The 27,673-nt window shown below is 40.6% G+C and overlaps 1 protein-coding gene across 2 annotated transcripts in view; it reads left to right on the forward strand.

Annotated features, from left to right (window-relative positions):
- lzts2a (leucine zipper, putative tumor suppressor 2a) overlaps nt 1–27,673 on the forward strand; it is a 49,840-nt gene that overhangs the window by 16,003 nt on the left and 6,164 nt on the right. The window contains exons 1-2 of one of the 2 annotated variants that reach the window (XM_017464853.3): nt 12,988–13,259; nt 26,914–27,444. In XM_017464853.3, the coding sequence (XP_017320342.2) occupies nt 26,941–27,444 (504 nt within the window). In that variant the 5' untranslated portion in view covers nt 12,988–13,259; nt 26,914–26,940. Of the gene's footprint in view, nt 1–12,987; nt 13,260–26,913; nt 27,445–27,673 lie in introns of those variants that run through there. The other variant, XM_017464854.3, reaches the window with a different exon arrangement.

Raw genomic sequence — 27,673 nt, forward strand, 5'->3', positions numbered from 1 at the left:
AGCAAATAGATCAAACACATAATGCAGAGCTAGTCAGTGTCCCTATTGGAATTTGCTTGTTTTTGGATGAGTATGCAGCTGAGTTAGAGAGAGGCTCTTGCCTCATGTGCTATGCACAACACTCTTGCTGATAAAAGCATAGCTGTTGTCCCTTGTGGCCTGCTGAAGTGCTTATCTGTGCATATTAGAGGCTGTTTCAGGTTTCAGAGTGACACTGATGGAGTTTGTGTGTGTGTGTGTGTGAGAGAGAGAGAGTGCGTGCGTGTGTGTGTAAGTGTCCACTGGGTGGCAGTGTGTTCCTCCTCTGCTAGTGCTTAGAGTGAGGAACAGATGTGCTGAGGAACTTAGTCATAGCAGCTTATCCGGGGCAAAACCTTTGTTTGCCAGTGGACTCCTCCCTCCCTCCCTCTGTCCATTATTGCCTCTGATCCCACTCTTGGTCTGTGTCCTCGGGGGAAATGCTGAAACTGATTCAGACATGCTGCCTCCCCACAGCCATGACCTCATCATGTTCTCTCTATAACCTAATTATAGCCTTTACATCTCACTGCTGTGTGGTTAACACTCAAGAGCAGGTGTGTTAGATCTAACTTGCATACATTTAGAAAATAACATGAGGAAAAAATGTAATGGGAGTGTCCCTGGAGCTTTTATTTCTGCTTTCCTATGCCCTTGATATTTGATATCGCTCATTGAAGATACACAATGCTTTGCTGTGTGCGTGTGCATGGGTGTGTTTATTTGAGGGACTGAGTGTTTGTTTGTTCTGTCCTCTATGCTCCAGCTACAGTGTTTGTCTGTTGTATTGCAGTTGTCAATTCAGCAGTGTTCAGCAAGTTGTATCATCCAGCGTGTGTGTGTGTGTCACTGCAGGTGTGTGAAGAGAAGGCTGGGTCTGTGGTTGTATTCTAGGGATGTTTATACTCCTCCTCCAGGTCCTCCTGCCCTGAGTCTCCTCAGCAAGTGCTCAGGTAGCACTTAAGGGAATTGTTTGGTGACGAAAATCAAATTGACATCATTTTCTGCTGAGCCAAAATGTTGCTATTTTGTACCTGTCATAGCTAATGTAGTGTTAATAAGTAGCTCTAGTCAGTGGATCGTCATGGATGTCCACTTCTCGGTTAGTTCAGAACATGTCCAGTATTTTTAATTACTAAGTTTGGGAACAGTGTCTTGTGTAAAGTGCTTACAGTGTTTCCTGTTAAAGTCCATTGCAACCTTATGACGGCTTCCCAATCCAGTCATGAGAATGATTTCAATATGTTGTTCTTTTGTCAAAGGCATTCATAAAAGCTGTCTGGGGGAAAATTTTTTATATATATATATATATATATATATATATATATATACACACACACACACACACACACACACACACACACACACACACACACACACACATATACATACACATACATATATAAAATTAGGGCTGCAACTAACGATTATTTTCATAATCGATTAGTTGGACGATTTATTACTTATTTATTTATCGATTAATCGGATTGGGGCCGAACTTTCGGATTAGTGAAAAACTAATGTGTTCCATTTGAGACGATATTTCCTTTCTAAAATTCATCCACTAGACCAGTGCTTCTCAACATTTTGTGAGCTCTGGACCCCTAGCATATTTCGAACAATCCACAGGGACCCCCTTTCTCCACAACAATTATAGGCTATATATTAAACAGCCATTTCTATATATGTTACTTTATTTTATTAATATTTAACATTCATAATATTAACATTAAAATTTGATCAAAACATTTCACGATTGAATTTTTTACATTTTATTGTTGGTGTGACAATTAATTTGACTGTCTGAATTATCCTTTATTTATTTTATCCATCAATGCGACACTTGAACTTGTCTACCACTCGTAGGTTTTTGCAAATTATTGTAAATAAATTTAAAATAAATCCATCCGTGAATTATCGTCAGCTCAGCTAACGTGATATTTGCGAATAACCAAATTGATTAATTTTAAAACATCTCCATTTGAATATTTTGATAAATTTAAAATATATATGTGCATATAATCTCTTATTTAAACATTTTAAAAACTTTCCTACGGACCCTCTCAATTACACCACTGACCACTAGGGGTCTGCGGACCCTGGTTGAGAAACACTGCTCTAGACCGTAGAGTATAAAATACATAGTGTAAGTGTACAGTACGTCATTTGGGACACAACTTTAGTATTTACTCTTCGATGCGTGTTTTCGGAACAGAAGTAACGTAATGAGTAAATGTACCGTGCGCAGACCAACTAATCAATAATGAGATTCATTGACAACGATTTTCATAATCGATTATTATCGATTTTTTAGATTAGTTGTTGCACCTTATATAAAATTTTATATATATAGTCTAAAATGTTAATCATTTTATAAAATGACCAAATGTATGTGGACACCTGACCAGTCACAACAATGTGTTTGCTGAACATCCCATTCCAGATTTAGTCCCCATTTGCTGTTATGATAACTTCCACTCTTCTGTGAAGGCTTCCCACTAGATTTTGGAATGTGGTCATGGGGATTTGTGCTCATTCAACCACAAGACCATTAGCAAGGTCAGGCACTGATGTCGGGCAAGGAGGCCTCGCACATAGTCGGCATTCCAGTTCATCCTAAATGTGTTCAATGCGATTGAGCTCAGGGCTCTGTGTAGGCCACTCGAGTTCACACCAACTTTTGCAAATCATGTCTTTATCGACCACTTTGTGCACAGTTGCATTGTCATGCTGGAGCAGGTTTGGACTAGGTCCCTTAGTTCCATCATAAGGAAATATTAATGCTACAGCATACAAATACATTCTAGACAATTCTGTACTTCCAAATTTGTGGCAACAGTTTGGGGAAGGCCCACATATGGTTGTGATGGTCAGGTGTCCACAAATGTCTGGCCACAATACAGTGTATTACTGTTGTTAAATGTATGTTAAAATTATTATAAATTGTTTTGACATTTAACAAGTAACACTGTCATGTTTATGAAGTTTAACAATATTGTCCTGTATTATCCCTTCAAATAAGTGTTATACATGCTTCAGAGACTGTTGTAACTTTCATTACTGACCATGCAAGTATTCATTAGATGCTATTAGTCAAATAAATATTTTATGAAACATGATTTCAAATGGGTTCCCACACTGACTCTAAAATGTTCTATGCAATGTGGAAATGCTGAAAGGAGTTGAAATCGAGGGAAAATCTGCTTATGAGCCAAGGCAGGTCAAAGCGGTTATGTGATGCACTAGCATGGTGGTAATGTGCAGAACTAACCAGCATGTTTGCTGTATGCCGATTATAAGCAGCCCGCTCTGGACAGTGATTAATGCCATGAGTATGTGTTGGTCTCACGAGTCAAATCAGACCTCGTCGTAAAAATTTAAATAAAGCTCCCAGTTAGCACTTTGAAGTATATTTTTTTTTTGCGGGGTCAGGATGGTGATGGATGACCAGAGCAGGGTGTGACAACCAGAATGAATTTTGGGCGGGCTTTAAGGCAAGTAGGAGGGGCTGGGAGGTCAGAGTTCAGTGATTGGAGTAACAGTTTTGTTACTGACAGGGGGAGGGGGCAGGATGGAGACACGGTAATTAGATTGTGTGAAGAGCGTGTCAGAGCCAGATACTCACAAAAGAACCAAACACTCTTTAGTATTCACATAGAAGCTTTTCATTCTGGCTGTTTAGAGGTAAAGTTTTTACCACCACGTTACCTCCTGTAAAGCAAATCATAAAACATTATATGCTCAGATATTTTTTACTTCATCATCTGTAAACATGCAGACACCATTTGCAGAGATAAAGTTTGTTGCCAGAGTACTCCTAGGAGTTCCGCTTCTTTGTCCACGTCTGGCCCTTGAGGCTTTGCCCAGTGCCTGTGTGTAGCCCCTAACTGCACATGATTGACAGTAGCTCCCCAGGAGTGTGTGAGTGAGTGTGTGTGGTCTGCTTGGCAGCTGCTCTGTCCATCCACACAACTGTTTCTTTCCTTCAGCAGACTAATGCTGACATTCTTTAATTCTATCTCTCCTCTCCACTGTGAGGCTAGTGCTGATAATAAATCACCCAACGTTACATTATAATAAACAACAGGTACAATATTCTTGATCAAGGACACTTCAGAAGTGGTTCTGCTAGTTTGCCGCTGTGATGAAAGTAGTATGAGGACATCTGTCTTCCAGACTTACTTATTTTGGCTATGTGTAATGTATCTATGAATTTGGCATGGTTTTGTATGTATCTGCATGTGTGTCTAGGGGTTTTTGATTTTAAGCTTCTCCTTATGCTTACATGCTGTTAGCTACTGGCAGGCCGGGCACACAGAGTGGCCCTGGCCCCTTACTATATGTCAGAGGAACAAAAGCACAGTGCATGCTGGGAGTTAATGGAAAATGAATGGGCAGTGGAGTAGAGAAAGCCGGCTCTGAAATACTGCTTGCTACCAATGTTCTCAAGATTTACTGAAAGAGCAGATGTGAGTTTGTGTGTGCGTGTGTGCTTTTTAATAGGTGCCACGTGTTACCTCATTGCTGTATCCCATAAAAGTAGAAAGCTGATGCCGATACTGTGTCCTTGAGTGATTTGCAACCTGTTTCCCTCCATTGTGGTGAACGGCTGCAGATCTCTCTCTATTCTCCCTCCTATCTCTTATGCTCTTTCCCCTCTCAGCCAGCCATACAGAGCATTTATTTTGGCCCACATGACCACCATGGTTGTTTGATGAGGATAGATGAAAATGCTTAATGAGGTGAGGGTACAACTTGTCCTATAGATGGTTATAAGTATTTACTGTAATTTCTCATTTAATTGTAATGTTAGTAGTTTTTTTTTTTTTTTTTAATGGTTTATATCAAATAGTATATTTTGCTATTATCTTATATTTCACTAGTTAAAGTTTTTGGGCTAGACCGGGACTAATTTTCATCCTTATGGTTTATGTCATCAGCCGTACTGTCTGTTTACATGGTCCTTTTTGCATGGCCAAGGCATTCTTCAGGAAGTTAGCACACATTTAAAAAAAACAAAACAAAAACAAACAAACCTGTCCTTGTTTCCACTGATCTAAGGGCTCAAGCATTACATAATCAGATATAGAAGCTGTATTGTATAAAGATAATGATAACCAAAAGGGGTTTTACAGTTATTACTTCAGATTAAGATCTAAAGTCATATCCTTTAGCATCTGTACACTACAGAAATGTATCTCAAACAATAATTACATGTAAGATGACCGACACATTTTGATTGTTTTTGCTTCTGTGTTTGAAGCAGCACAAAGCAAGTTATGTTTGCATGTAATATTAGGAAGGTAGCTCATATTAAGTACTTTTAGAATTGCCACAAAAACAAATTTGTGTTTGTTCCCAGGATAACAGATTTGTTGTCTCATTGTTTAATGTAGTTTTTCTCCCCAACTGTTCTTCAAAACCCACATCAATACTCATGCCTTAATGACATATACATAACTTGAGCTGCTTGTCATATTGATCAGCAGTGTCTTTGTTTGGAACCAATATTGCTTGCTAAGGACGTTTTGAGATGGAATGATTCCAGATCAAGTACTGGCACCTTATCAGTGGAAAAGTCAAGTCAAGTGTGTTTTTACTGTCATTCCTCTATATAGCTTGTATAAATTGGAACGAAATGGCGTTTCTTCAGGACCATGGTACAACATGGAACAGTATGGAAGACTGCATAAAGTGCAAATACACAACAGTGTGCAAAACAATAAATACACAGAACAAAACAATAAATACACAGGACAGAGGATACACAGAACATGGACCGTAATTGTAAACATGGACTTGTTGCTATTTTTTAATGTAGCAGCACAAGTACAGCAGCAATAAGTTCTATGGTATAAACTGATTGACGCAGCTACTGTTTGTAAAGTGCAGTGTGCAGTAGTACTGAAGTTCACCGGGTTTGAAGCAGTTGTGTGCGCAGTGGGTTTGAAGCAGGTTGTGTGTGCAGTGATATCAGTCGTACTAAGTTACTGGTGTTCGGATAGCCCAGGTGAGCGTTGGGAGGCAGCAGGGTGTTGAGTAATTTGACTGCCTCGGGGAAGAAACTGTTGCGGAGTCTGCTGGTAGTGGCACGGCTGCTCCTGTACCTTCTGCCAGATGGGAGGAGGGTGAACAGTCCATGAAAAGGGTGAGAGGGGCCGTCTGCAATACTGATGGCTTTGTGGATGCAGCGGTCGTTGAACGAAGTGTCGATTGAGGGTAGAGAGAGCCCGATGATCTGTTCCGCTGTTCTCACCATCCGCGGTAGGGTCTTGTGGTCGGAGGCTGTGCAGTTCCCCTACCACACAGTGAGACAGCTGGTCAGGACGCTCTCTATCGTCCCTCTGTAGAAGGAGGTGACTATGGGAGGGGGAAGTTTTGATCTCTTCAGCTTGTGCCAGAAGTGGACATGCTGCTGGGCCTTCTTGACTAGGCAGGTGGTGTTGAAAGTCCAGGAGAGGTCCTCTGTCATGTGCACATCAAGAAACTTTTGACTCTCTCCACAGTTGTTCCATTGATGTGCAGTGGTGAGTGGTCTGCTTGGGTTCTCCTGAAGTCAACAATCATTTCTTTAGACTTATCAAAGTTAAGAGATAGAGTGTTGTCTCTACACCATTCTGCGAGCTGGTTTCCCTCCTTACTGTATGCTGGCTCATTATTGTTGCTGATGAGGCCCACGACTGTATTGTCATCAGCAAACTTGATGTGAAAAGGTATACTACGTGCTGAAAGAGCTTCACCTTCATCTCATTAGTTAAATACAAGCTCTAATTGAAGGGCAATGGGAAAAGAGCACATGGGGACAAGGCCTGAGGAGCAAGCTGGACCTTGTTTGCTGTTTTCTGGCTTTGTAATAGGTATTTGTCATTTCACACAGCAGCAAGTCTATATTACGTGCTTTGTTTCAAATGAAGATGTTTATTTCCTCATCCAGTATGCAGATAAGTCATATGTACATTAACTGTGCAAGCCTCAGGACAATTTGTCTTTCTGGAGACTGAAGGGTGATTCCACAAAAGGGAATCTTTCTTTTCACACTCTCTCTCTCTCTCTCTCTCTCTCTCTCTCTCTCTCTCTCTCTCTCTCTCTCTCTCTCTCTGTTGTTGTGTTGTTGCTTGGCAAGCTGCCAAATTCTTGTTTTTCAGTTGATACCTGCTGCCATATATACACAGATGTTAGATAGTTCAGGGCCATTACATGTCATCACACTTCTATGTGTGCAATATGCATGTATATACTGTATTACCATATGTTGAGTACATGTTTATGTATTACTACAGTGTGTTTAGTCATTGACCAAACACACTGTAGCTTTGACCCCTAAACTGGAGCATTGTCCATAATTTAGACAGTGTGCACCTTTACTGCCCACCAGTGTTGTTTGATCCACATCCAATTCTGGCATCAGTTGAATCTTTGGGCATCTTTTGGGAAAGTTTGCAGAGGAAATAAAAATCATGAAAGGAGGAACATGCACAGTGTGATGTGGACCTCATTACTACTGCAGTACCCCCTTACACTCTCCACCACTCTCTTTAGCTCTTTGTCTCTATCTTTCCTGCATTCCCCCAACCCCCAGTAGACGACAGGTTAAGTGTCTTGTAGAGGACCGAGTGTTTCGCTTTGTGCCACTGTGCGAGTCTGTGTGCTTGATCAGATCACTGGTTGTATGTTGGATTAGAGCACGGCTAAGTTTCTTGTTCTACCAGCCACTTCATTTGTTTTTCTGGAGCAGTTCCATTCATGTCTGTTCAGCCCATGAAAGAGGAACAGAGCGCTGAGAAACAGCCTCCTATAGGCCTCCCTCCTATATCTATACTCAGTCACGGGATAGATTTGTCTTGAAAGTTGTTAGGAGAGGTTACCCTGAGCCTGTATGTATGATTTTGAAAAAACACCTTCAACAAACTATCTATCAGTCATGTGATATGTTATTTGCATATGACCAGGCTGTATGTGTTTGTTGATGTTCAGCCGATACACGCACATGTATATTAGTGTGCAATAACGTACTGTCACACATACTCTATCAGCTGAGCCATAGACATACGCATTCTAGCAGCCGCCTCAGTAACTGAATCTACACAAAAGCATTCTCCCATTTATTGGACCGTATCTGACTCTGAGAGTACAAATAAAGTACATATATAAACAGACAGGCTTAATGGAGATAGCCATACATTAATGGAAGCTACAGTTGAAGGTTTCTGATTCATTTTTCTTTCTTTCCCCCAATAACATTTTCTTATAACTGTGTAGCTTGATCTGACATTTTTTCATCTTCTACTTTAGGCAAATTCCAAATGGCTTCCTATTCACTTTGTTTGCTTCCAATCTAGGACATAACAAAAACATAATGGAGCTACTGAACCTACCTAATGCCCTCCCGAAAATTGTGTTGTCTGCTATGTTTTGCACTTAAATTCCTTGGCTTGGCTGTGTTGAAAAGCATAAGTTTGAATGATTAATTTTTATTTTCAATAAACAGTGTAAAAATAAAAAAGTAAAATAATACAAGTATGGTCACATTCAATTGTTGCCATTAAAACAAACCCGAGTCTTGTGCCTACTTTCACACGTTTTAAAATCAAATGAGATGTGTTTGGTTCCATTTAAAATGAAATTCATGAATTTTGAATGATATTTTAGTACTTGTGCCTGATAAGCACCAAACAAACACTTCTACTTTCACAAGTAATGTTATGTTGTGGGGAAGTGACATACAATAATGTAGTCGTGGGTTCACAATTGCGGCTGAGCCATGGCGAACCGCACTGTTTGGTGGACAGTCGTTAAAACAAAGCATAAAATAGAAATGAACATTTGCTGAGTCACTTTCTAACCAACTTCATCCATATTTTTTTCTCTCTGAGGCCCACTTGTCAATACTCCTGGTCACTCTGTTTAGTAATGCACAGTCTAAAGAGGAGTAGGCCAGGTTTTCATTTCACTGCAAGTTATATACTGTATATAATTGTGTATGTGACACATTAAATCTTGAATATTGAATCTATAAGCACAGGCTAAGTCATCCTGTTTATGCAAGGCATTTATTACCTATTATTAACTGGATAGTAAAAATATATAATAACCAAAGCATATATAATTTTTCTTACTCCAGGTTTGTTGGGGTCAGCTTCCTGGACTCAACAAAATATACTATATGACCAAAAGTATGTGGACACTTGAACATCCCATTCCAAATCCATGGACATTAATATTGCGTTCTATTAATATAGCTCCTCCTTTGCTGCTATAACAGCCTCCACTATTCTGGGAAAGCTTAGCATAAGAGTTTGGAGTGTTGTTTCTGCCCATTCCGCCACAAGAGCCCAAGACAGTTTGGGGAAGGCCTACATATGGGTGTGAAGGTCAGGTGTTCGCATACTTTTGGCCATATAGTGTATTTGAGGTAGCAGGTGGTTTTTACTTTTATACAGGTGAGTAGTTGTGAAGGCTGCAGGATGATATTCTGGCTGTGGATATGGTGAATTGTTTGAGTGCCCATTTATGGCGCTCATTCATTCATCTTCAGTAAATGCTTTGTCCTGATCTGAGTTTTTTTGGTTTAAAATTATGATTTAGTTTACACAGTATTTTGGAAATCATAACCAACAAAGTTCATTAGAAAATTCCATGGGCAGGTATATGCAAGAATAACTCGGAGAACAGGCAGGCTTAGACAGAATTTCTTCAGGTGCAGGCAAGAGTGGGATTAAAGGGACTGAGTTAAAAGTCTGTTTTACTTTCCATAAAAGCCCTACTCAAAAATAAACCTGCAGTAAAGCTTAAAGTTTGTGAACCCTTTAGAATTTTCTACGTTTCTGCATAAATATGACCTAAAACCACATCAGATTTTTACACAAGTCCTAAAAGTAGAAAAAAGGACTGAATTAAACAAGTGAGACACAAATATTATACGCTGTCATTTATATATTGAGGAAAATGATCCAGTATTTTATATCTGTAGTGGCAAAAGTATGTGAACTTTTGCTTTCAGTATCAGGTGTGACCCCTTTGTGCAGCAACAACTGCAACTAAACATTTCCAGTAACTATTGATCAGTCCTGCACATCGGCTTGGAGGAATTTTCGCCCATTCTTTAGTACAGAGCAGCTTCGACTCTGGGATGTTGGTGGGTTTCCTCACATGAACTACTTACTGCAGGTTCTTCCACAACATTTCTATTGGATTAAGGTCAGGACTTTGACTTGGCCATTCCGAAATATTAACTTTATTCTTCTTTAACCATTTTTTGGAACTTGTGTGCTTAGGGACATTGTCTTGCTGCATGACCCACTTTCTCTTGAGATACAGTTCATGAACAGATGTCCTCACATTTTCCTTTCCAATTTTCTGGTATACTTTAGAATTCATTGTTCCATCAATGATGGCAAGTCGTCCTGGCCCAGATGCAGTAAAACAGACCCAAACAATGATACTACCACCAGCATGTTTCACCGATGGGAAGAGGTTCTTATGCTGGAATGCAGTGTTTTCCTTTCTCCAAACGTAATGCTCATTTAAACAACAACAAAAAAAAAATTAAGGTCGCATCCATCCACAAAACATTATTCCAACAGCCTCCTGGCTTGTCCATGTGATCTGCAAACTGCAGAAGGGCAGCAATGTTCTTGTTGGAGAGCAGTGGCTTTCTCCCTGCTACCCTGGCATGCACACCATTTGTTGTTCAGTGTTCTCCTGATGGTGGACTCATGAACATTGACAGTTTCTTAGGAGTTACCCTGGGTTCCTTTGTGACCTCGTGCATTATTACACGCCTTGCTCTTGGAGTGATCTTTGTTGGTTGACCACTCCTGGTGAGGGTACCAATCATCTTGAATTTCGTCCATTTGAATGCAGTCTATCTGACTGTGGATTGGTGGAGTCCAAACTCTACTTTTAGGACGTGTGTGAAAATCTGATGATGTTTCAGGTCATATTTATGCAGCTATATAGAAAATTCTAAAGGGTTCACAAATGTTCAAGCACCACTTTATGTGCTCAAGCCTCCTGGTGTGTTTATGGGCAGTTCATGGTTATATGATAACTTCCCTGGAGGACACAGATGTCCATTAATCACTCAAATACTCATCTGTCCAGTTCTCTACTTGTCTGGTATTCTTGTCCTCTTTAATGCCCCCATCGCATCTCCTGGCTTTATGGCTCTCTGCTCAGGTTAGCATGCTGTGCTTCCTTTGCTTTTGTTCAGTTCAGCGATAGGCCGTAATTGAGGGAGAGGAGTGGTAACAGCCGGAACATAGGGAGACTGGGGCCCTTTGAAAAGCAAACTTGCACATGAATGTACTCTTCCCTCCTTACAAACTTCTTTAGACAAAAAGTCATGGCCTGTGGGCTGCTTAGATTGGACAAAGTTCAGAGAAAATGTGCACTGCATTTGTGGATGAAGCTTGTCATGCCAAATCATGGTTCTGCTTTTAGATTATGTGTGTTTTATTACATGTATACAGTAATAGTGTAATACAGTGAATATACTGTACAGTGCTGTGAAACAGTATTTGCCCCATCCTGACTTCTTATGTTTTTGTGCATATCTTATACTAAATAGTTTTAGATCTTCAAACAAAGTACGACATAAAACAAAGGCAACCTGAGTAAACACACAATACAGCTTTTGTTTGTTTGTTTATTTATTTTGAAGCAGAAAAGGTTATCAAACACATATCACCCATGTGAAAAACTAACTGCCACCTTAAGCTTAAAATCTGATTGTGCCACCTTTAGCAGCAGTAAGCCTTACTGTTCTTCTGGGTTAGCAGTGGTTTTCGCCTCGCCACTCTTCCATGGATGCCATTTTTGCCAAGTGTCTTTCTGACAGTGCAGTAATGAACAGTGACCTTTATTGATGCAAAAGAGGCCTGTAGTTCCCTGGATGCTGTCGTTGGCTTTTTTTTTTGACTTGCTGGATGAGTCATTGTTGTGTTCTTGGAGGAATTTTGGAAGGTTGGCCACTTCTGGGAAGGTTCACTTCTGTGAGTTTTTCCATTTGGAGATAATGGCTCTCACTGTGGTTCTTTGGAGTCTCGGAACCTTTGAAATAGCTTTGTAACCCTTCCCAGACTGATGTATTTCACTCAGCTTCTTCCTCATTATTTCTGGAATTTCTTTCATTTTTGGCATAGTGTGTTACTGGGTAAGACCTTTTGATCAACTTCATGCTGTTGAAAAAGTTCTATTTAAGTGTTGATCTGATTGAACAGGGTTTGCAGCAATCAGGCCTGCTTGTGTCTAGTCCAGCAGAACCCAATTATGAATACAGTTTCATAGATTTTGGAATTAGTAACTATGGGGGCAAATAACTTTTTTCATGGGGATAACTTTTTTGCTTCAATAAATAACATTATCATTTACTTTATCATTAACTGTAGTTTGTGTTTACTTAGATTATCTTTTGCCTAGATTTTGTTTTAATTTCTGAAACAATTTACTGAGAGATATACACAAAAACAGAAGAAATCAGGATGAGGTAGATACCTTTTCACAGCACTATGTCTTTCACTCATCTGAATGACTGAATTTTAGTTTTTTTGTAATGTGGCCTGTATGTTTTAGCATGACCTGGCTTTCTATGGGAGTATGTGGGAAATTGCATAGAGAGGAGTTTGTGAGGGAGTGAAACAGAAACGTCATCATCAGTCAACATCATTTAGTTACATCACAGCAACTGCTGTGTGTCAGATTTGAAACAGGAAGTGAGTTTATCCATGTAGCCCCCCACTTTCCAGAAAAAAAGACATTGAAAACTGAGAGAGAATGTGAGCGAGAGAGAGAGAGAGAGAGAGACTGAGCCCCAGCATGAGATGGGATTATATATGTGTGTGTGTGTGTGTGTGTGTGTGAGAGAGAGAGAGAGAGAGAGAGAGAGAGAGAGGGAGGGAAGGAGGGAGGGGAGCTTGCACACAAAGTGAGAGAGGTAGGGGGCAGGGAGAGGGGGAGGTGCTAGGACAGCAGAGCAAGAGTGCAGGAGAGGAAGGGGCTATGCAGTGGGCAAAGAGAGGAAAGTTTGACTAGAGGAGAAGGAGTGCAGGAGGAGGAGCAGGAAGATAGTGTGTGTGTGCAAGAGAGTATGTGAGCGAGCGGGAGCATGTGAGTGTGCGAGACGAGGAGAAAGAGAGGGAGTGAAGCTGAAGAGCAGAATGAGCAGGCTAGGTTTGTGTTCTTAGTTTGGCTTCAGGACAGAAAGCAGACACAGGAGGAAGTTACCATGAAGAACACTATGGGTATGTACGGGATTACTGCTCTCACACATACAAACACAGACACTCACTCAAATCACTCACACTCTCTCTCTGTCTTTTGCAGAGTTCAGATTACCGCTGGTTTTTTTAGACACAAAGCTCTGAGTGCTTTGAAGTGATCCAGATGAATGATTAACTTTCTGAACACAGGGAGGTGGGGCATCTACAAGACAATGAAGAACAGCAGAGTGTTAGCAGCACCGTGTTCTCTGTTGATGAGATGCATGTGTTTATTGGCTGGTGTGTGTTACACTAAAAACAAAGGCACGTTAAAGTTACAGAAAGTGGTGTGCTAGCTACACTCTCTGTGTATTGGCATTGCAGCTTGCTTGTGTGTGTTTGCTGTCTGCGACTGTCGTGTGTTTCTGTGAGAGGGAGTTTGATGTTAGAGGTCTGCTGTTATGAACCGATCCTCTAAGTGGACCAATCTCCAGTAATGGTCATACTCATGTTGGATTTGCTTGTGGAAGTGTACAGAGCTGAACTGAATAATCTCGGCAAGAGCCGAGGTTCGAGATGTTATTTTACTGTACTGTATACGTTACTCAGTGTAAAGTACTAGGACAACATAATCCTCTGGACAGCTGGCGTAAATAGGGCAATTTGACACTATACACGCACACACAATTTAAGGCTAGACATTCTTTTTGACAAGAATGCCAAAAAAGCACAGTGTTTAACAATCTATTGACAGGTATTTATTCTGGTGATGGTAGCAGTCTACTCTGACGTCTTGCTATGAAGTTTCCCCGTTGGGGGCCTCCTGATTTTATTGATATTGAAGAGTTGGATTTTGTGGTCTGACTGAGCTTAGTGGTAGACCTGTGTACAGATTGAGCTGAAAATAGCATAGCCTGTGACAAGTCAGAAGTCTGCAAACATTGCTTTAAGCAGATGAGATCACCAGGCGAAGGTGCTTGCGTCACTCTGCTGGAAAATAATAGATGTGTTAAATCACTCGCGTATGTGAGAGGGCTGAGAATTGGACCCTTATATGCTCACTTTGCCATTGTCTTTTTAAGGAAATTTGATGGTCAACAGAACATGGCCATGGTTTTAAGTAGTCAAACGGAGTTCAAAATGGCCCCTGAAAGTTTCATGATCGATTTGGGTGGCACTGCTTGTAGGATGATGGAAGCTTTGGCTCTTCTCTTCTCTTCTCCTCTCCTCTTCTCCTCTCCTCTCCTCTTTTCTGTAACCTCTCCTCTCCTGTTGAGGAGATGCCAGGTATTTATATAGATATGTGTGTGTGTGAGGAAGGAGAGCTCATTAGCCCTGTCTTGGACCCAGCTGACTGCGCTGAATCAGAACTTTCCATGCCATACTTTTCCTCTCTGTCTGAGCTCGCCTGGAATCTGAAGTGACACAGTCCACAGTCCCATTTGGCTGTTCGCTCTGTGGCTTATTTGCATATTTTCAAACGCCAAACCTGTGTTTTTTTTTTTTCTTTCTCCCCCTGTTGTTTGTGGCTTCCGCATTCTTGACTGTGTATGCACTTTGAAAATTGTATATTCATGCCAACATATTTTTGATTTAGGTCACACTGGAATTTATTTGCCGCAGGGTCCTCTCCTCTGTGCTACTGTTCTATGACTTATATTTAGGCACAGCACACCAATCTGGCTTAGTAAGCTACTTGAAATTGCTTTAGCAAAATTGCATTGTCTGTAACCTTTGTTGATGTCTTGTGGCTTGATGAAGATCATGGGTCATCATAAGCACAAGTTTAGGACCTGGAAAAGCTAAGTAATGTGCAATAGATATTAATCCCCCTCACATATTAACCATGCTCTTGCTCAGCTTTGTCCATACCTGTTTTAGAGACAAAATGGATGAACAGCACCATTATGACTCTCTGGTAGTAATAATGGTCAGATTTGGGTCTGCTTGTTGCTTTCACTCTTGCTGTTTGCAGCTGATATCTAATACGGTAATAAATGCTGCTCACTGACCCATCCAGACCATTTTGAATGCCCTGTGTTGAAAGAGAGCATTCCTTTGCCTCATTACCCTCCCATCACTGGCATCTTAGCAGAATGACCACTCAGCAGCGAGCAAGGAAAGGGGCATTAGTGTGGCGTGACCACAGCTCCTCTCCTAGCTGTTCTTCTTCCTAGTGTCTGCCTGTCTGACCGCTGGCCTGGGATAAATAATCATTAGCGGTTGGAAATTCATGCTGCGGTATTCAGGAATAGCTGAGGCCAGTGCTTCCAATGGCTCTAACAGAGCAACTGAGGACTTTTCACTACCATAAGTTTGCTTTCACGCTGTTCACACTCAGTATGTTTACATTGACAGCAGTAATCTATTTATTGACCTTATTCTGAATAAGACAATATTGTGTTTAAGGTGTTTACATGAGTTTCTTTTAGGAAATTCCTCTCATGTTCCCATTTTACACGTTATAGAACATAGATCGATTAACGGCACACGTCATTACGTCCCCACGCCACGCCGTCCGACGTTCCCTCCAGAATTTCACGTCAATGTACATTTCGTCTTCATTGTGGTACTGGATACAGCTTTGGGTGTTTTCATTTTTCATTTTACAAAATTTTAAAGTTCAGTTAATTATTTGTCATGCTACACGTGAAAATAGACGACTGCTTGAAGCCGTGGGCTGCGTCCGAAACGTACATACCTACTGTATAGTACATGTATTTTGCCTAATACTGCCTATATAGTAGGTAAGTATGCGGTTTGGGACGCAGCCGTGCTCTCTTGTTTGCTGTAAAACGGTTGAGCTCTGCCGTGTGTGATTGTGTCCTGTCGCAAAATGCGGTGAAAACTCCAACACAATTGTAATAGTGCGATTATGGTGTGTACATGTCTGTAATGCGCTTCGATGATGCGACTAAAATAGGAACACTCCTCATGTCTTAATTCGATTTGTGTTTACTTCGAGTATGACTTCAGCCGGGTTAAGGTCATCAATAATCACTGTTTACATGATAGTTTCTTAATCAGAGTATTGTCTTAATCGGGGTAATATCGGATTATTGTTGTCCATGTAAACGTACTGACTATAACCTTTCTGGATCCTGAACATATTGCCAGAAATGCACATTGATTAATAAAAAAGGTATACAAAAACATGTTTTTTACTATAATCAAAATTCTGAAAGTTTTAGCTAATGTATTTTTGACTGTATGTCAAACACATAGAATTGTAATGTTGAATAGTGTTTGGTTTTGTAAGGTTTTATGATTTATTTAATAACACACTGGCGCACACCTCTAGTCACAGTTTCTTTAACCCTTGTTTAAAAAAAACTCATAATAAGACCTTTATAATCACACCTTGTTGACAACAGATCCTCTGGGTGCATTCAGAGTGATCAGTTTTAAGCACATCCTGGACATCTCCCTGCCACAAGTCTGGACAGGGACAGCCAGCTGGGGCCAAGTACAACCCCAATTCTGAAAAAGTTGGGTCAGTATGGAAAATGCTAATAAAAACAAAGAGGAGTGATTTGTAAATGTACTTTGACTTATTTTTTGTTTAAATACGTATAAAGACAAGGTATTTGATGTTTTACCTAATCATCTGCATAGTTTTTTAAGATAAACATTTATTTAGAAATTTATGCATGCAGCAAGTTCCAAAAAAGTTGAGACAGGGGTAATTTAGGACTAACAGCGGTGTGAAAAGTTGAAATAAGAAGGTGATGTGAAACAGGTGAGGCAATCGTCTAATCATAGTATATAAGGAGCCTCCAAGAGGTCCTAGTCCTTCAAGAGCAAGGATGGGTCGAGGCTCGCCGATCTGCCAACAGATTATCCAACACTTTGAGAACCACATTCCCCAAAGAAAAATCGGTAGGATTTTGGGCATTTCACCTTCTACAGTGCATAATATAATTAAAAGACTCATGGAATCTGGTCAAATCTCGGTGCGTAAAGGGCAAGGCCAAAAAACACTTCTGACTGCACATGATCTCTCTTAGTAAAAGTTAAGGCTTTACTATGCAAAGCAGAAGCCATACATCACCCCTGTCCAGAAGTGCTTCCGACTTCTCTGGGCTCGGTCTCATCCGAGATGGACATCTGAGATTGTGTTTTGTGGTCCAACGAGTCAACATTTCAAAGTGCATGGTTGCATAAGCAGAGTACAGGTGCTAGCATGGCCTGCCTGCAGTCCTGACCTGTCTCCGAGTGAGAATGTGTGGCGCATTATGAAGCGCAGAATAAGGCGATGAAGGCCCTGTACAGTTGTTCAGCTGAAGAAATGCATAATGGATTAATGGGGGAAAATTCCGCTTGCTAAACTTAACCAACTAGTGTCTTCAGTGCCCAAATGCTTATTAAGTGGTATTAAAAGAAAAGGTGATGTTTCACAGTGGTAAACAGTTGACTGTCCCAACTTTTTTGCAGTGTGTTGCAGTCATCATATTTGAAATGAGTGTATATTTTCAAAAATTGATTAAATTCACAAAGTAAAACATCAAATAATCTGTTAATAATGTGTTTTCAATATAGTAGAGGGTGAATTGAATTTTCACATGACTCTTTTTGCTTTTTTTTTTGGCATTTCCCATACTGTCCCAACTTTTCTGGAATTGGGGTTGTAGTGCTTTACACACAGCAGAAAAAGCTCCATCCATTATGTTGACTGACGGGTAGTGTCTTGCTGGCATTGTGTAGAGGATGTCACCGGCTGCATTGGATAGGAGAAGGTGGCAGGGTGGCTCTGTTTTGGGAGGCCCAGGGAGGGCAGAATACGACATGGAGTGAAGAAACCGTGTCTGTGAGAAAATTGTGTGGCATCTCCAGAGTACTCATATGCTTTGAGATGCTAAAAAGCCTCCTCACCCCCTATCACATCCCTTCTTCGTGTTGTATTCGCACACCCTTTTGTTCATCCCACCCACCACGAGACGCTGTATGTCTCGCACGTTATCCTCCCCACCCCCCACCCCGCCTCTAAAAACACCACAATAGAGGAATGAGAAATGAGAGACACAGTAGAAGGACATGGCTAGCAGGAAATAGACAGCCAGGTGTGAAAGAAGATTTAAGTATGGGGTTCGGGACATAGCAAAAAGAAGAAAATAGAAGGGAATGAGTCTTTTAAAATTGAAGAAGAGAGAAAAGTTGATTATGAACAGATTATAGGGAGTTTGATTAGTGAATTAGTAAATAAATGAGTGAGGAAATGGTACGATGGAATGAGGTCAAAGGGTCACAGTGTTCTTTCAGTCTCTTCCCTTCTCTCTCTCTCTCTCTTCTGTGTTTATCTCTTGAATGCTCTCACTGACTCAAATTTTGTTACTCCGACTGTTTTTATTACTGAACCCCACCTTTTTCTTCTGGTGTAGTATTCATCCCCAGGTTATACACATGTAGGCCTCAAATGCCATGGCAACATCCCCAAACAGCCACAAGCCAAAAGCTTGCAAAAGCAACAGGGTGGCAATGATAAAACACAGTCAACCAATTACTCTTGTTCTACAGGCAAGGTTTTTAATTTAATCCAGTGCTTCTTTACTGAGATACAGGAATATCACAGAGAGGAGTGGAAACTGTTCAGGGTTAAGTCTCATAGTAGAGGGATGTAGAAAAGTTAGGAGCTTTATAGTGTTCAGCTTGAAATGTTCTCCTTGTTTTTTTGGTTTCGGGGCTGCATTTTAGAGGCAGCGGAGTTTGAGAAGTTTGAATGTGTTTTTTCAGCTTTGTAACAGAACAGACACTGGAAGAATTTGTGACTCAGAAGCTTGCCCTTTAGCTTGGATTTATAATAAAAAAAATCAAGGATGTGACCTCCATTTCAACATTTTTTTTTTTCTTTTTGTTTTGTTTACAATAGAAACATCCAATAATATCGTCACTCATATACATGGTAGGTTATTTGTGTTCAATCTTTAAGGGTCGATTTGGAACAGGTAAATGTAATGTTATTGTGCTGAACATTTGGATCTGCTCCTTGAGTTTTGTGATCCAAGTTCCAGCTGCTCAATGAAGCTCATTTATGCTAAATGGAGATCATTTTTGTGTCTCTCTGTTTAGTTCAGCTAGTTGCAGATGTCTCATCTCTGCTGAAGTCAGTAGTGCATTTTTGGATATTGCTCTGCTTTTTATGTTGTTATTCACTTAATCTCAAGTAAAGATACATTCACTACACATCTGCCACTAAAGTAATATTTACTGTCAGTGAGTTTTGATATGCATGCAATGACTTACTGACTTTTTCATTTATGAAATGAAAGTTGTATAATTCCTCTTAGGCCACCCAGAACCCATAAATTGTTTGATGTTTAGTATTAGTCTGTCAGTGTCCATGTCACAGCAAACCAGTGACTACTTTTCCCATCCTGCACTGTGGCCTACAAACATGGCCATCATGGACTGCAATTCCCAGGACACTCATTCATTCTAATCACGCACACTTGCATCCAATCTCACACACAATCACACCACGGTTTAAAAGGACTCTCAAGACTTTCACTCTGGGCAAAGTACTGAGTGTTATCACCATACCGAGCGTTTGTACCTTGTTCCTTGTTTTGATTCATGTTCTTTGATCTAGTTTCTTGTTACTCGTTCTCGTTTCTTGCCTTGCCTAGTTTATGCCTGTTTGTAGATCGCCTGACTCATTGCCTGTTTTTTCGACCACACTATTGTCTCATGATTTGGATTTGTCTGCCTGTCCCTCTTTATTAAAAGCTCTTTTCTGCACTTGCATCCGTCCTAACCTTCATTACGTGGGATACATGACAGTCAGAGTTCTCTACTGAGAGTTTGTTCTACAAGGAGATTTCAACTGTTAAGAAAACTGACATTCAATTCTTGTATTAGTGTGTATAAAGCATGCAAACCATAGTTGTGGTCTGTAGAACACTGGGACTAGGTGAAACTGATTAATAATTGAGTATCTGGGTCTATGAATTCTACCCGAAACTAAACAGCTTAAGTCAATCCAAAGCTCTCTGGCAGTCCAAAAGCTTCGTTCTACATTTTGTGTGCAGCTTATTCTCCACAATGTTGTGTGTCATGGAAACAGCAGCAGTGTGTGCTCTGAGCACAGTATGACTCCTGACCTCTCTCAGATTAGGACACACTGTGCTGTCTTAATGAATTCATTGGCCCACAGTGTAGAAATGGTGAAATTTTAATGCTGTCAGAGAGGCATCTCAAAGTTATTGTATAGCACTGTGAGTAGAAAGATTGTTTCGATACTGCTCCAGGTTATCTGCTGTAGATTCAGAATGAGAAGTCATGCAGTTGTGTAGATGTTGTCTACTCTTAGTAGATGTACATTTCTTTTAGAATGTGCAAAGATCAGTATTATAGCTGTATATTTCATACAGTTGTGCTGCTTAAGGCCTAACTTCTGAACACTTTTGTGATAAACTAGAATACAGATTGTGCCCCAGGCTTGCTCGACCCGAAATCAGAGCCTGACCTCACTAATGCTCCTGTTACTGTATGGGCAAATCCCAACATCCATGCTTCAGAATTTAGTGGAAAGCTTTCTCAGATAAGTGGAGGTGGTTATAACAGCAAAGGGGGACTAAATCTGTAATAGCATGTTCAAGGAACATATATGGGTGTGATGATGAGGTGTCCACATACCTTTGGCCACATAGTGTATATGAGCAAACATAGTAACTCTCAGTAGTGCTCTGTGCACACATTTCCTTCTGCATACCAAGCAGCATTGTTCTGTGTTTTATTACCTTTTGTTGAGATCACTAGCAATGTTTAATCTTACAGACATGAGACAGCATGTTTATAGCCATGCAAAGAAATCTTTGTTTGTCTGCGTGTGGGTCTTTGTGTGTTTAAACCAAAGATTGTTAATGTATCATAACAAGACTCTCCCTAGATAGAGCTGCTATCCATTGGAGGGAGACAATAGGGGAGCAGCTGGCAGGAAGTCGCAGCAAAGAGGCGCAGTGCTGGATGTCCAGTCAGAGCTCTCTGGAGCAGTTGGTGTAATGTAGAGGTGTGCATGGGACTATAACAACAGATTCATATCCCTTCCTGTCACTGATTTACACCAAGCACCTGCTAGTTACAGCAGTGGGGACTTTAAGGGGCAGAAATTCAGAGAATAGAGTAAGATGATAAAGCGAGCAAGAGGATGCTGTAGAATGCAGGATGGAGTGTGTATGTTTGTGGTGAAGAATCAAATGGTCTAAAAACAGCATGCTACCGGAATAGGAAGTGGGAAAGTCAGAAGAAGGACATGGCTAGCAGGAAATAGGCAGCCAGGTGTGAAAGAAGATTTCCAAGTAACGGAAATAGGGAACAAATTAATTATTAAAGAAAGTGAGGTAAGAATGGGAAAACATCACCTATAGACAGGCAGTGTGATAAACAAAAGGACTCAGAGTTGAACTCCAAGGAACAGTAAATTAATAAAAGAGTGACAAACTGGTATGCTAGAAGAGGTCGAAGTGTCAAAGTATCCTCACAGTGCTGTAAAACACACACTCGCAGATGACCAGTTTACTTATTGATCCCAATTTAATGAATAATTAAGAGTAACTCTCTGTTTATGGTATATAAGAAGCACACAATGTGTTTACGGCATTTCCACACCTGTATTTTTTGTGATGTTAGCACTGAAAATCTGATGAATTAATACATTGAAAATCAAATTAAGCATCATTTATTTGTGATGGTATGCCTGAGTTACTTACATAACAGTACTCAGTGTTATAGTTTCTGGGATGTGCTCTCATTAATGTTATCTAGGAGAAATTAATTGTTAGATGTAGATGAGTCACCATGCACCACTCTGAAGAAGCAAGGTCCCAAGAATCCTGTTTAGAGAGCAAACAGTGGTATGGGACAGTACACTGTCATGGCCAACGTTTCCATGGGAAGAAACTTTGATCAGGATCTGAATACACATCAAACAACCTGGCTCAGCAGAAGTGACTGTGACCAAATGGGATTAAAGCTGTGGGGATTTTAACACCAAGATCGAGACTTCTGCTGTGTTTCATGCTCAGCCTCGGCATTTCCACACATTCTTCCCCAGCTTCCACTGCGAAGCTGAATGGTTCCTGGGAGATTCACGCCTCGCAGCTAATCCTTTCCGGCAGCGCTGCAGCTATTAAGACTTATAATAACAAGATTTCTGTGGACAGCTCTGGCTGGCGCTGTGGATTTGATTAGAAACACCTGCAATGGTTCCTCTCAGCAAACTCACTGTTGTAACACTAGAGATAAAAATGCACACTGGATGACTTTAATTGACTTGTTTTGTTTGGCTAATGAGAGTCCATTGGGTGCAATAATACTGCAATGCCTATCTAATAGCACCCTTCGACAGTATGGTACAGTACGGACGATACAATAAGATAAAGTATAGGATGGTAATGTGATTCCACATTTTATCATAACCAACTTGGGTCATTTTATCATGACCCATACCATCGCTAAGTACCCATGTGGACCTTGGTCACCCTTTTTGCCATGGTACCTGAGTACTGAACAGGGACATAATGTAGAATCATGATTTAAAGCCACTTACTGTTATTACTAGTGTAATTTGGAAAATGATGTCACTATCCCACAATCTCCAGAGAATTCTTCCTACCTTCATGGATGCTGTTATATGATGGGAGACACAGGTATTCAGCCAGGTAATGGATGGCTCTGGTTTTCGGTTTCCAAACATACTGCCAATTTGCTCTGTCCTATTGAAAAGTTTGTGTATAAAATGTGCTGTTTCACGAATAGCACAGCCCTTGGTTTAGGTTGATGCTTTCATTGTTGGAAATGGGTCTCTTTAATTTGATTGGGGTGGTTTCATGTTAAGGAGGATCAAATAGAGTGATGGAGCAGAGTGTTTTCATGAGAGTATCAGTAACAGAAGCGGGAGCCTGAGGTCAAATCAGGAAAAAGCAGTGAGAGGAGCCAGTCTTTGTGGTTCCACTAATCTTATTATTCTAGACTCAGTGAGACTGTTTGGGTAGGGGTGGTGAGAATGTATAAGGGGGCACGAATTCTAAGGTGGAGATTGCAATTAGAACCTGCTCAGGGAGTGCAGGTGGAACCTGTCTTATTTAAACTGTTCACATCTAGAGTTTGGTGTTCCCTTTGCTATTAAGGTGTGTGATGTCATCATGCCAAGAACTAAAAAGTTCTGTAAGGCCTTCAGAAAAAAAAGGTTGTGGATGTCTGTGAGTCTGACAAGGGATTTAAAAAGATCTCCAAATTATTTGAAATACATCATTCATTGTAAGGAACATCATCTTCAAGTGGTGCAGATTTCAAACGACTGCCAATTTGTCCAAGACTGGCCGTTCCAGCAAATTCAGCCCCAGAGCAGGCCATCTGATGCAAAAAGGGGTCTCCAAGAGCCCCCAAATTTCATTGCAGGATATGCTAGTAAGTCTTGCAAAGAGATTGCACAAATTTGACCTTCACGGGAGACATGCCAGGAAAAAGCCTTTACTGTTTAATAAAAACATTAGAGCAAGACTACAGTTTGCCAATGAGCATATAGGCAAAGACCAGGTCTTTTGGAATAATTTGCTCTGGACAGATGAATCAAAGATAGAGTTGTTTGGTCACAGTAATAGCAGACATGTTTGGCGCAGACCAAAGACAGCTTTTCAGGAGAAGCACCTCATACCAACTGTGAAGCATGGTGGTGGAAATGTTATGGTTTGGGGTTGCTTCCCTCCCTCAGGGACTGGACAGCTTGCATTCAGCAAGGGTTCAAACCCCGAAACCCTGGAGGTACGAGGTACCTGGTACATGCACACTGCATGTAGTGTGAATATATCCCTATGCTTCCTGCACCTTTTGTTGTACACAGTTTTTATTGTCAATGTCTATAATGGGACCGTTTTTGGCCATAAACTATGGGATTATAACTACTATAACCCGTGCTTGTTTTGGGGAAAACTTGGACTTGTGCCCTGGGACCCAATTGGTGAGGCCTAAGCAGCTCTGACATGTGATTTCAGAACATATTAAGTGAAATCACATGTTAATTATTAAATTACTTTGAAAATGAGCACATTTCTTGGTGTTTAATTAAAAAATTAAGGTGTTATTCAAAATCTTTTGACTGGCAATGCATAAAGACATTTAGAATTTGTGCATTTTTGTAAAAAAATCTATTTTGCAAACTTGAAAAAAAAAATTGCTTGACATATTCATACTCAAGATGGATGAAAACATATACAGGACAGAAACTTAACATTGCGTAATAGTCAGAGAGCAAGAAGGAGATGGGGCTTGTGAGGAACGTCATGTGCGAGGTCAGGGAGCATAGGCCTGGAGATGCATGGATGCTTGTGGGTGAATTGAAACACCGAGGGTGTGTTTGGTGTGAGGTTTTAGAAGGTTGAAGGGCAGTTGGATATAAAAAGAGTGTAGTGATCCATGATAATGCAGCCTGGGAAGTTTGAGCACTGGGTCAAGTGGGTGATGGACATGATTTAAGGTTGCGACCTTTCAGACTTTTTCACTAACCACTTTTAACTGCAATCAATCTACAAGGCTATACAGGTGCATCTCAAAAAATTTGAATATCGTGGAAAAGTTAATAAAAAAAAAATTCCGTAATTTAATTCAAAAAGTGGAACTTTCATATACTCTAGATTCATTACACAAAGTGAAATACTTCAAGCCTTTTTTTGTTTTAATCTTGATGATTAGGGCTTACAGCTCATGGAACTCAAAAATCCAGTTTTTCAAAATATTAGAATAAAGTATTTATAATGCAGAAATATCGACCTGAGAAGCACTTTAATCATCTAATTAACTCAAAACACCTGGAAAGCTTTCCTGAGCCTTTAATCTCTGTCTGATTCAGTACACACAGCCACAATCATGGGGATGATGAAAGTAAATTTTGCATTTCATTTGGAAATCAAGGTCCCAGAGTCTGGAGGAAGAGTGGAGAGGACCAGAATCCAAGCTGCTTGAAGTCCAATGTGAAGTTTTCACAGTCAGTGATGATTTGGGTGCCATGTCATCTGCTGGTGTTGGTCCACTGTGTTTTCTCAAGTCGAGAGTCAATGCAGCATCTACCAGGAGCTTTTAGAGCACTTCATGCTTCCATCTGCTGACGAGCTTTATGGAGATGCTGATTTCCTTTTCCTGCAGGACTCGGCACCTGCCCACAGTGCCAAAACTACTAGTAACTGGTTTGCTGAGCATGTTATTACTGTGCTTGATTGGCCTGATATGGGACCTGAACCCCATAGAGAATCTGTGAGAGACACCAGACCCAACAATACAGACGAGCTGAAGGCCGCTATCAAAGCAACCTGGGCTTCCATAACACCTCAGCAGTGCCACAGGCTGACTGCCTCCATGCCACGCCGCATTGATGTAATAATTCGTGTAAAAGGAGCTCTGACAAAGTATTAAATTGACATACTTTTCAGAAGGTCGACATTTCTGTATTCTAAATTCTTTATTCTGATATTTTGAGATACAGGATTTTTTATTTCCCTGAGCTGTAAGCCTCAATCATGATTGAAACAAAAAAAGGCTTGACATATTTCACTTTGTGTAATGAATCTGGAATATATGAAAATTCCACTTTTTGAAATAAATTTAAAAAAAAAAAAAACTTTTCCACGATATTCAATTTTTTTTTTTAGATGTACCTGTATATTCCATTTACCTTCAATCTTTTACATGTCTTGTGTTTATAATTGCAAAGAATTTTTCCTGCATGGGCAGAAGCAGGGAGGTGGGTGCCAGAAGGAATCAAGCTTTAGAAAAGAGTGAATTAGTGGAGCCATGTGCATGTAAAGCATGGAACTTTACTCTCCATAGGTGACCTTATCCTTTTCACCTCTCTCTGCCTCTTTTATTGTTTCTTGAAGAAGAAACATACCACAGTCCCTCACTCCTATTAGTAGTTGCCAAATTGCTTTGCTTCTCATATGCATAAAGGGAAATTTTGCTCAACATTAAATATTGAATCACCTGTTGTCTCCAGAAATTGCTAGCTCTCATTGTCTGAAAAAGATTAGTTCTATTAGGCTGAGATTCGTGGGGAGGGCGGGGGGCTTAGAGTGAGGGGGGAACAGTAAGGAGCTAGAATGTTTAGCTTATTACCGATTTTGTTTTGTGACTGATCTCATAGTAGGCTATTATTTGGAACTAAAGTCAATGAGACACATGGTTCTCAGGATTGTTTCAGCTGGTCGTGTAAAGTTCTTCTCATGTCATTACATTTGCTGTAGAACATATAAAACAGATGAGTGCATTTCACAGTACAGGAAGAGCAGATCTGTTAGGCTGATGTAGAATAATTTGATTTGTTCCAGATCAGACTGCCTGTTCACCACAAAAAAACCTTTTTGGGGGAGCATGTTATAAAATATTTCATGGGATGCACATGGCAACACAGCTTAGTGCATACAGCTGCATGTTAAATATAATAGATTCCCACATAACCAATGCTACTAAATACCATTTACAGGCAAACATCTGACCCAGTTTACAGCCAGTTCATTCTGCTTTTCCATCATTTTATTTCGATTATATTCCAACTTAAAGAATGCTTAAGGCTCATATATTACTTTGAAAGCCTTCAGATCAGTGGTGCACAGGTCTATATGTTATAACTTCCTAAAAATAATTCTTGAAAGGTTTCTACACTGTGTTTTTTTATTTTTATTTTATAATTTCTCTCTTTCTATCTCTGCAGAGTGTGTGTATTGGGCGCACAGTCGCCATGGCTTTGGTTCAGGGACTGCCCGTGCCCTCTGATCACCCACAGTCCAGTGTTGATATTCAGCAGTGTCACCCTGTATCGCACTCCCCAACCACAGGCACCATGGGCTCTGTCAGCAGCCTTATCTCTGGGCGCACTTACCAGGAACGCCACTGCCGCGCTGTCAGTGATTTCAGCGCCAGACTCCGCAAGCCCCTGCCTGCCACGAGCTGTTTCCGGCAGCAGGAGGGCACACTGCGCAGGGCCAGCTCTCAGGAGGAGCTCCTCGACAATCAGCCTCCTCTGCCTATCAAGAACAAACCCACTACCCTCATGACTGCCGGCAATGGCAACTATGGTTACATGAGTGATGAGGTGGTGGGTGACTGGAATGATAACCATGTCAAAGTGGGCAGCCCATGCAGTGACACAGAAGAAACACAGGATAGCCGAGGAACTGTGAACAGTACCAACATCGGAGGCCCTCCACCCAAACTCATCCCTGTCTCAGGCAAGCTGGAGAAAGTGAGTTACAGCCTTTTTTATTTAGAATTACTACACTGTAAAAGGCTGTTGGTCTGTCCTTCTGAAATGGACATCCATATCATCCCTAAAATTTGAATTTCGTTTAATGATGCATTTGCAGTGTGGAATTGGCAACTAATTTATGACTGAGAAGTACCTGCTGTGACAAAATTGCCAATACATTATTAGACTTTTGTTCACTTGTTCATTTGATCAGTTGCCCATCCAA

This window comes from Ictalurus punctatus, chromosome 3 (genome assembly GCF_001660625.3).
Source record: "Ictalurus punctatus breed USDA103 chromosome 3, Coco_2.0, whole genome shotgun sequence".
NCBI classification, from domain to species: Eukaryota; Metazoa; Chordata; class Actinopteri; order Siluriformes; family Ictaluridae; genus Ictalurus; species Ictalurus punctatus.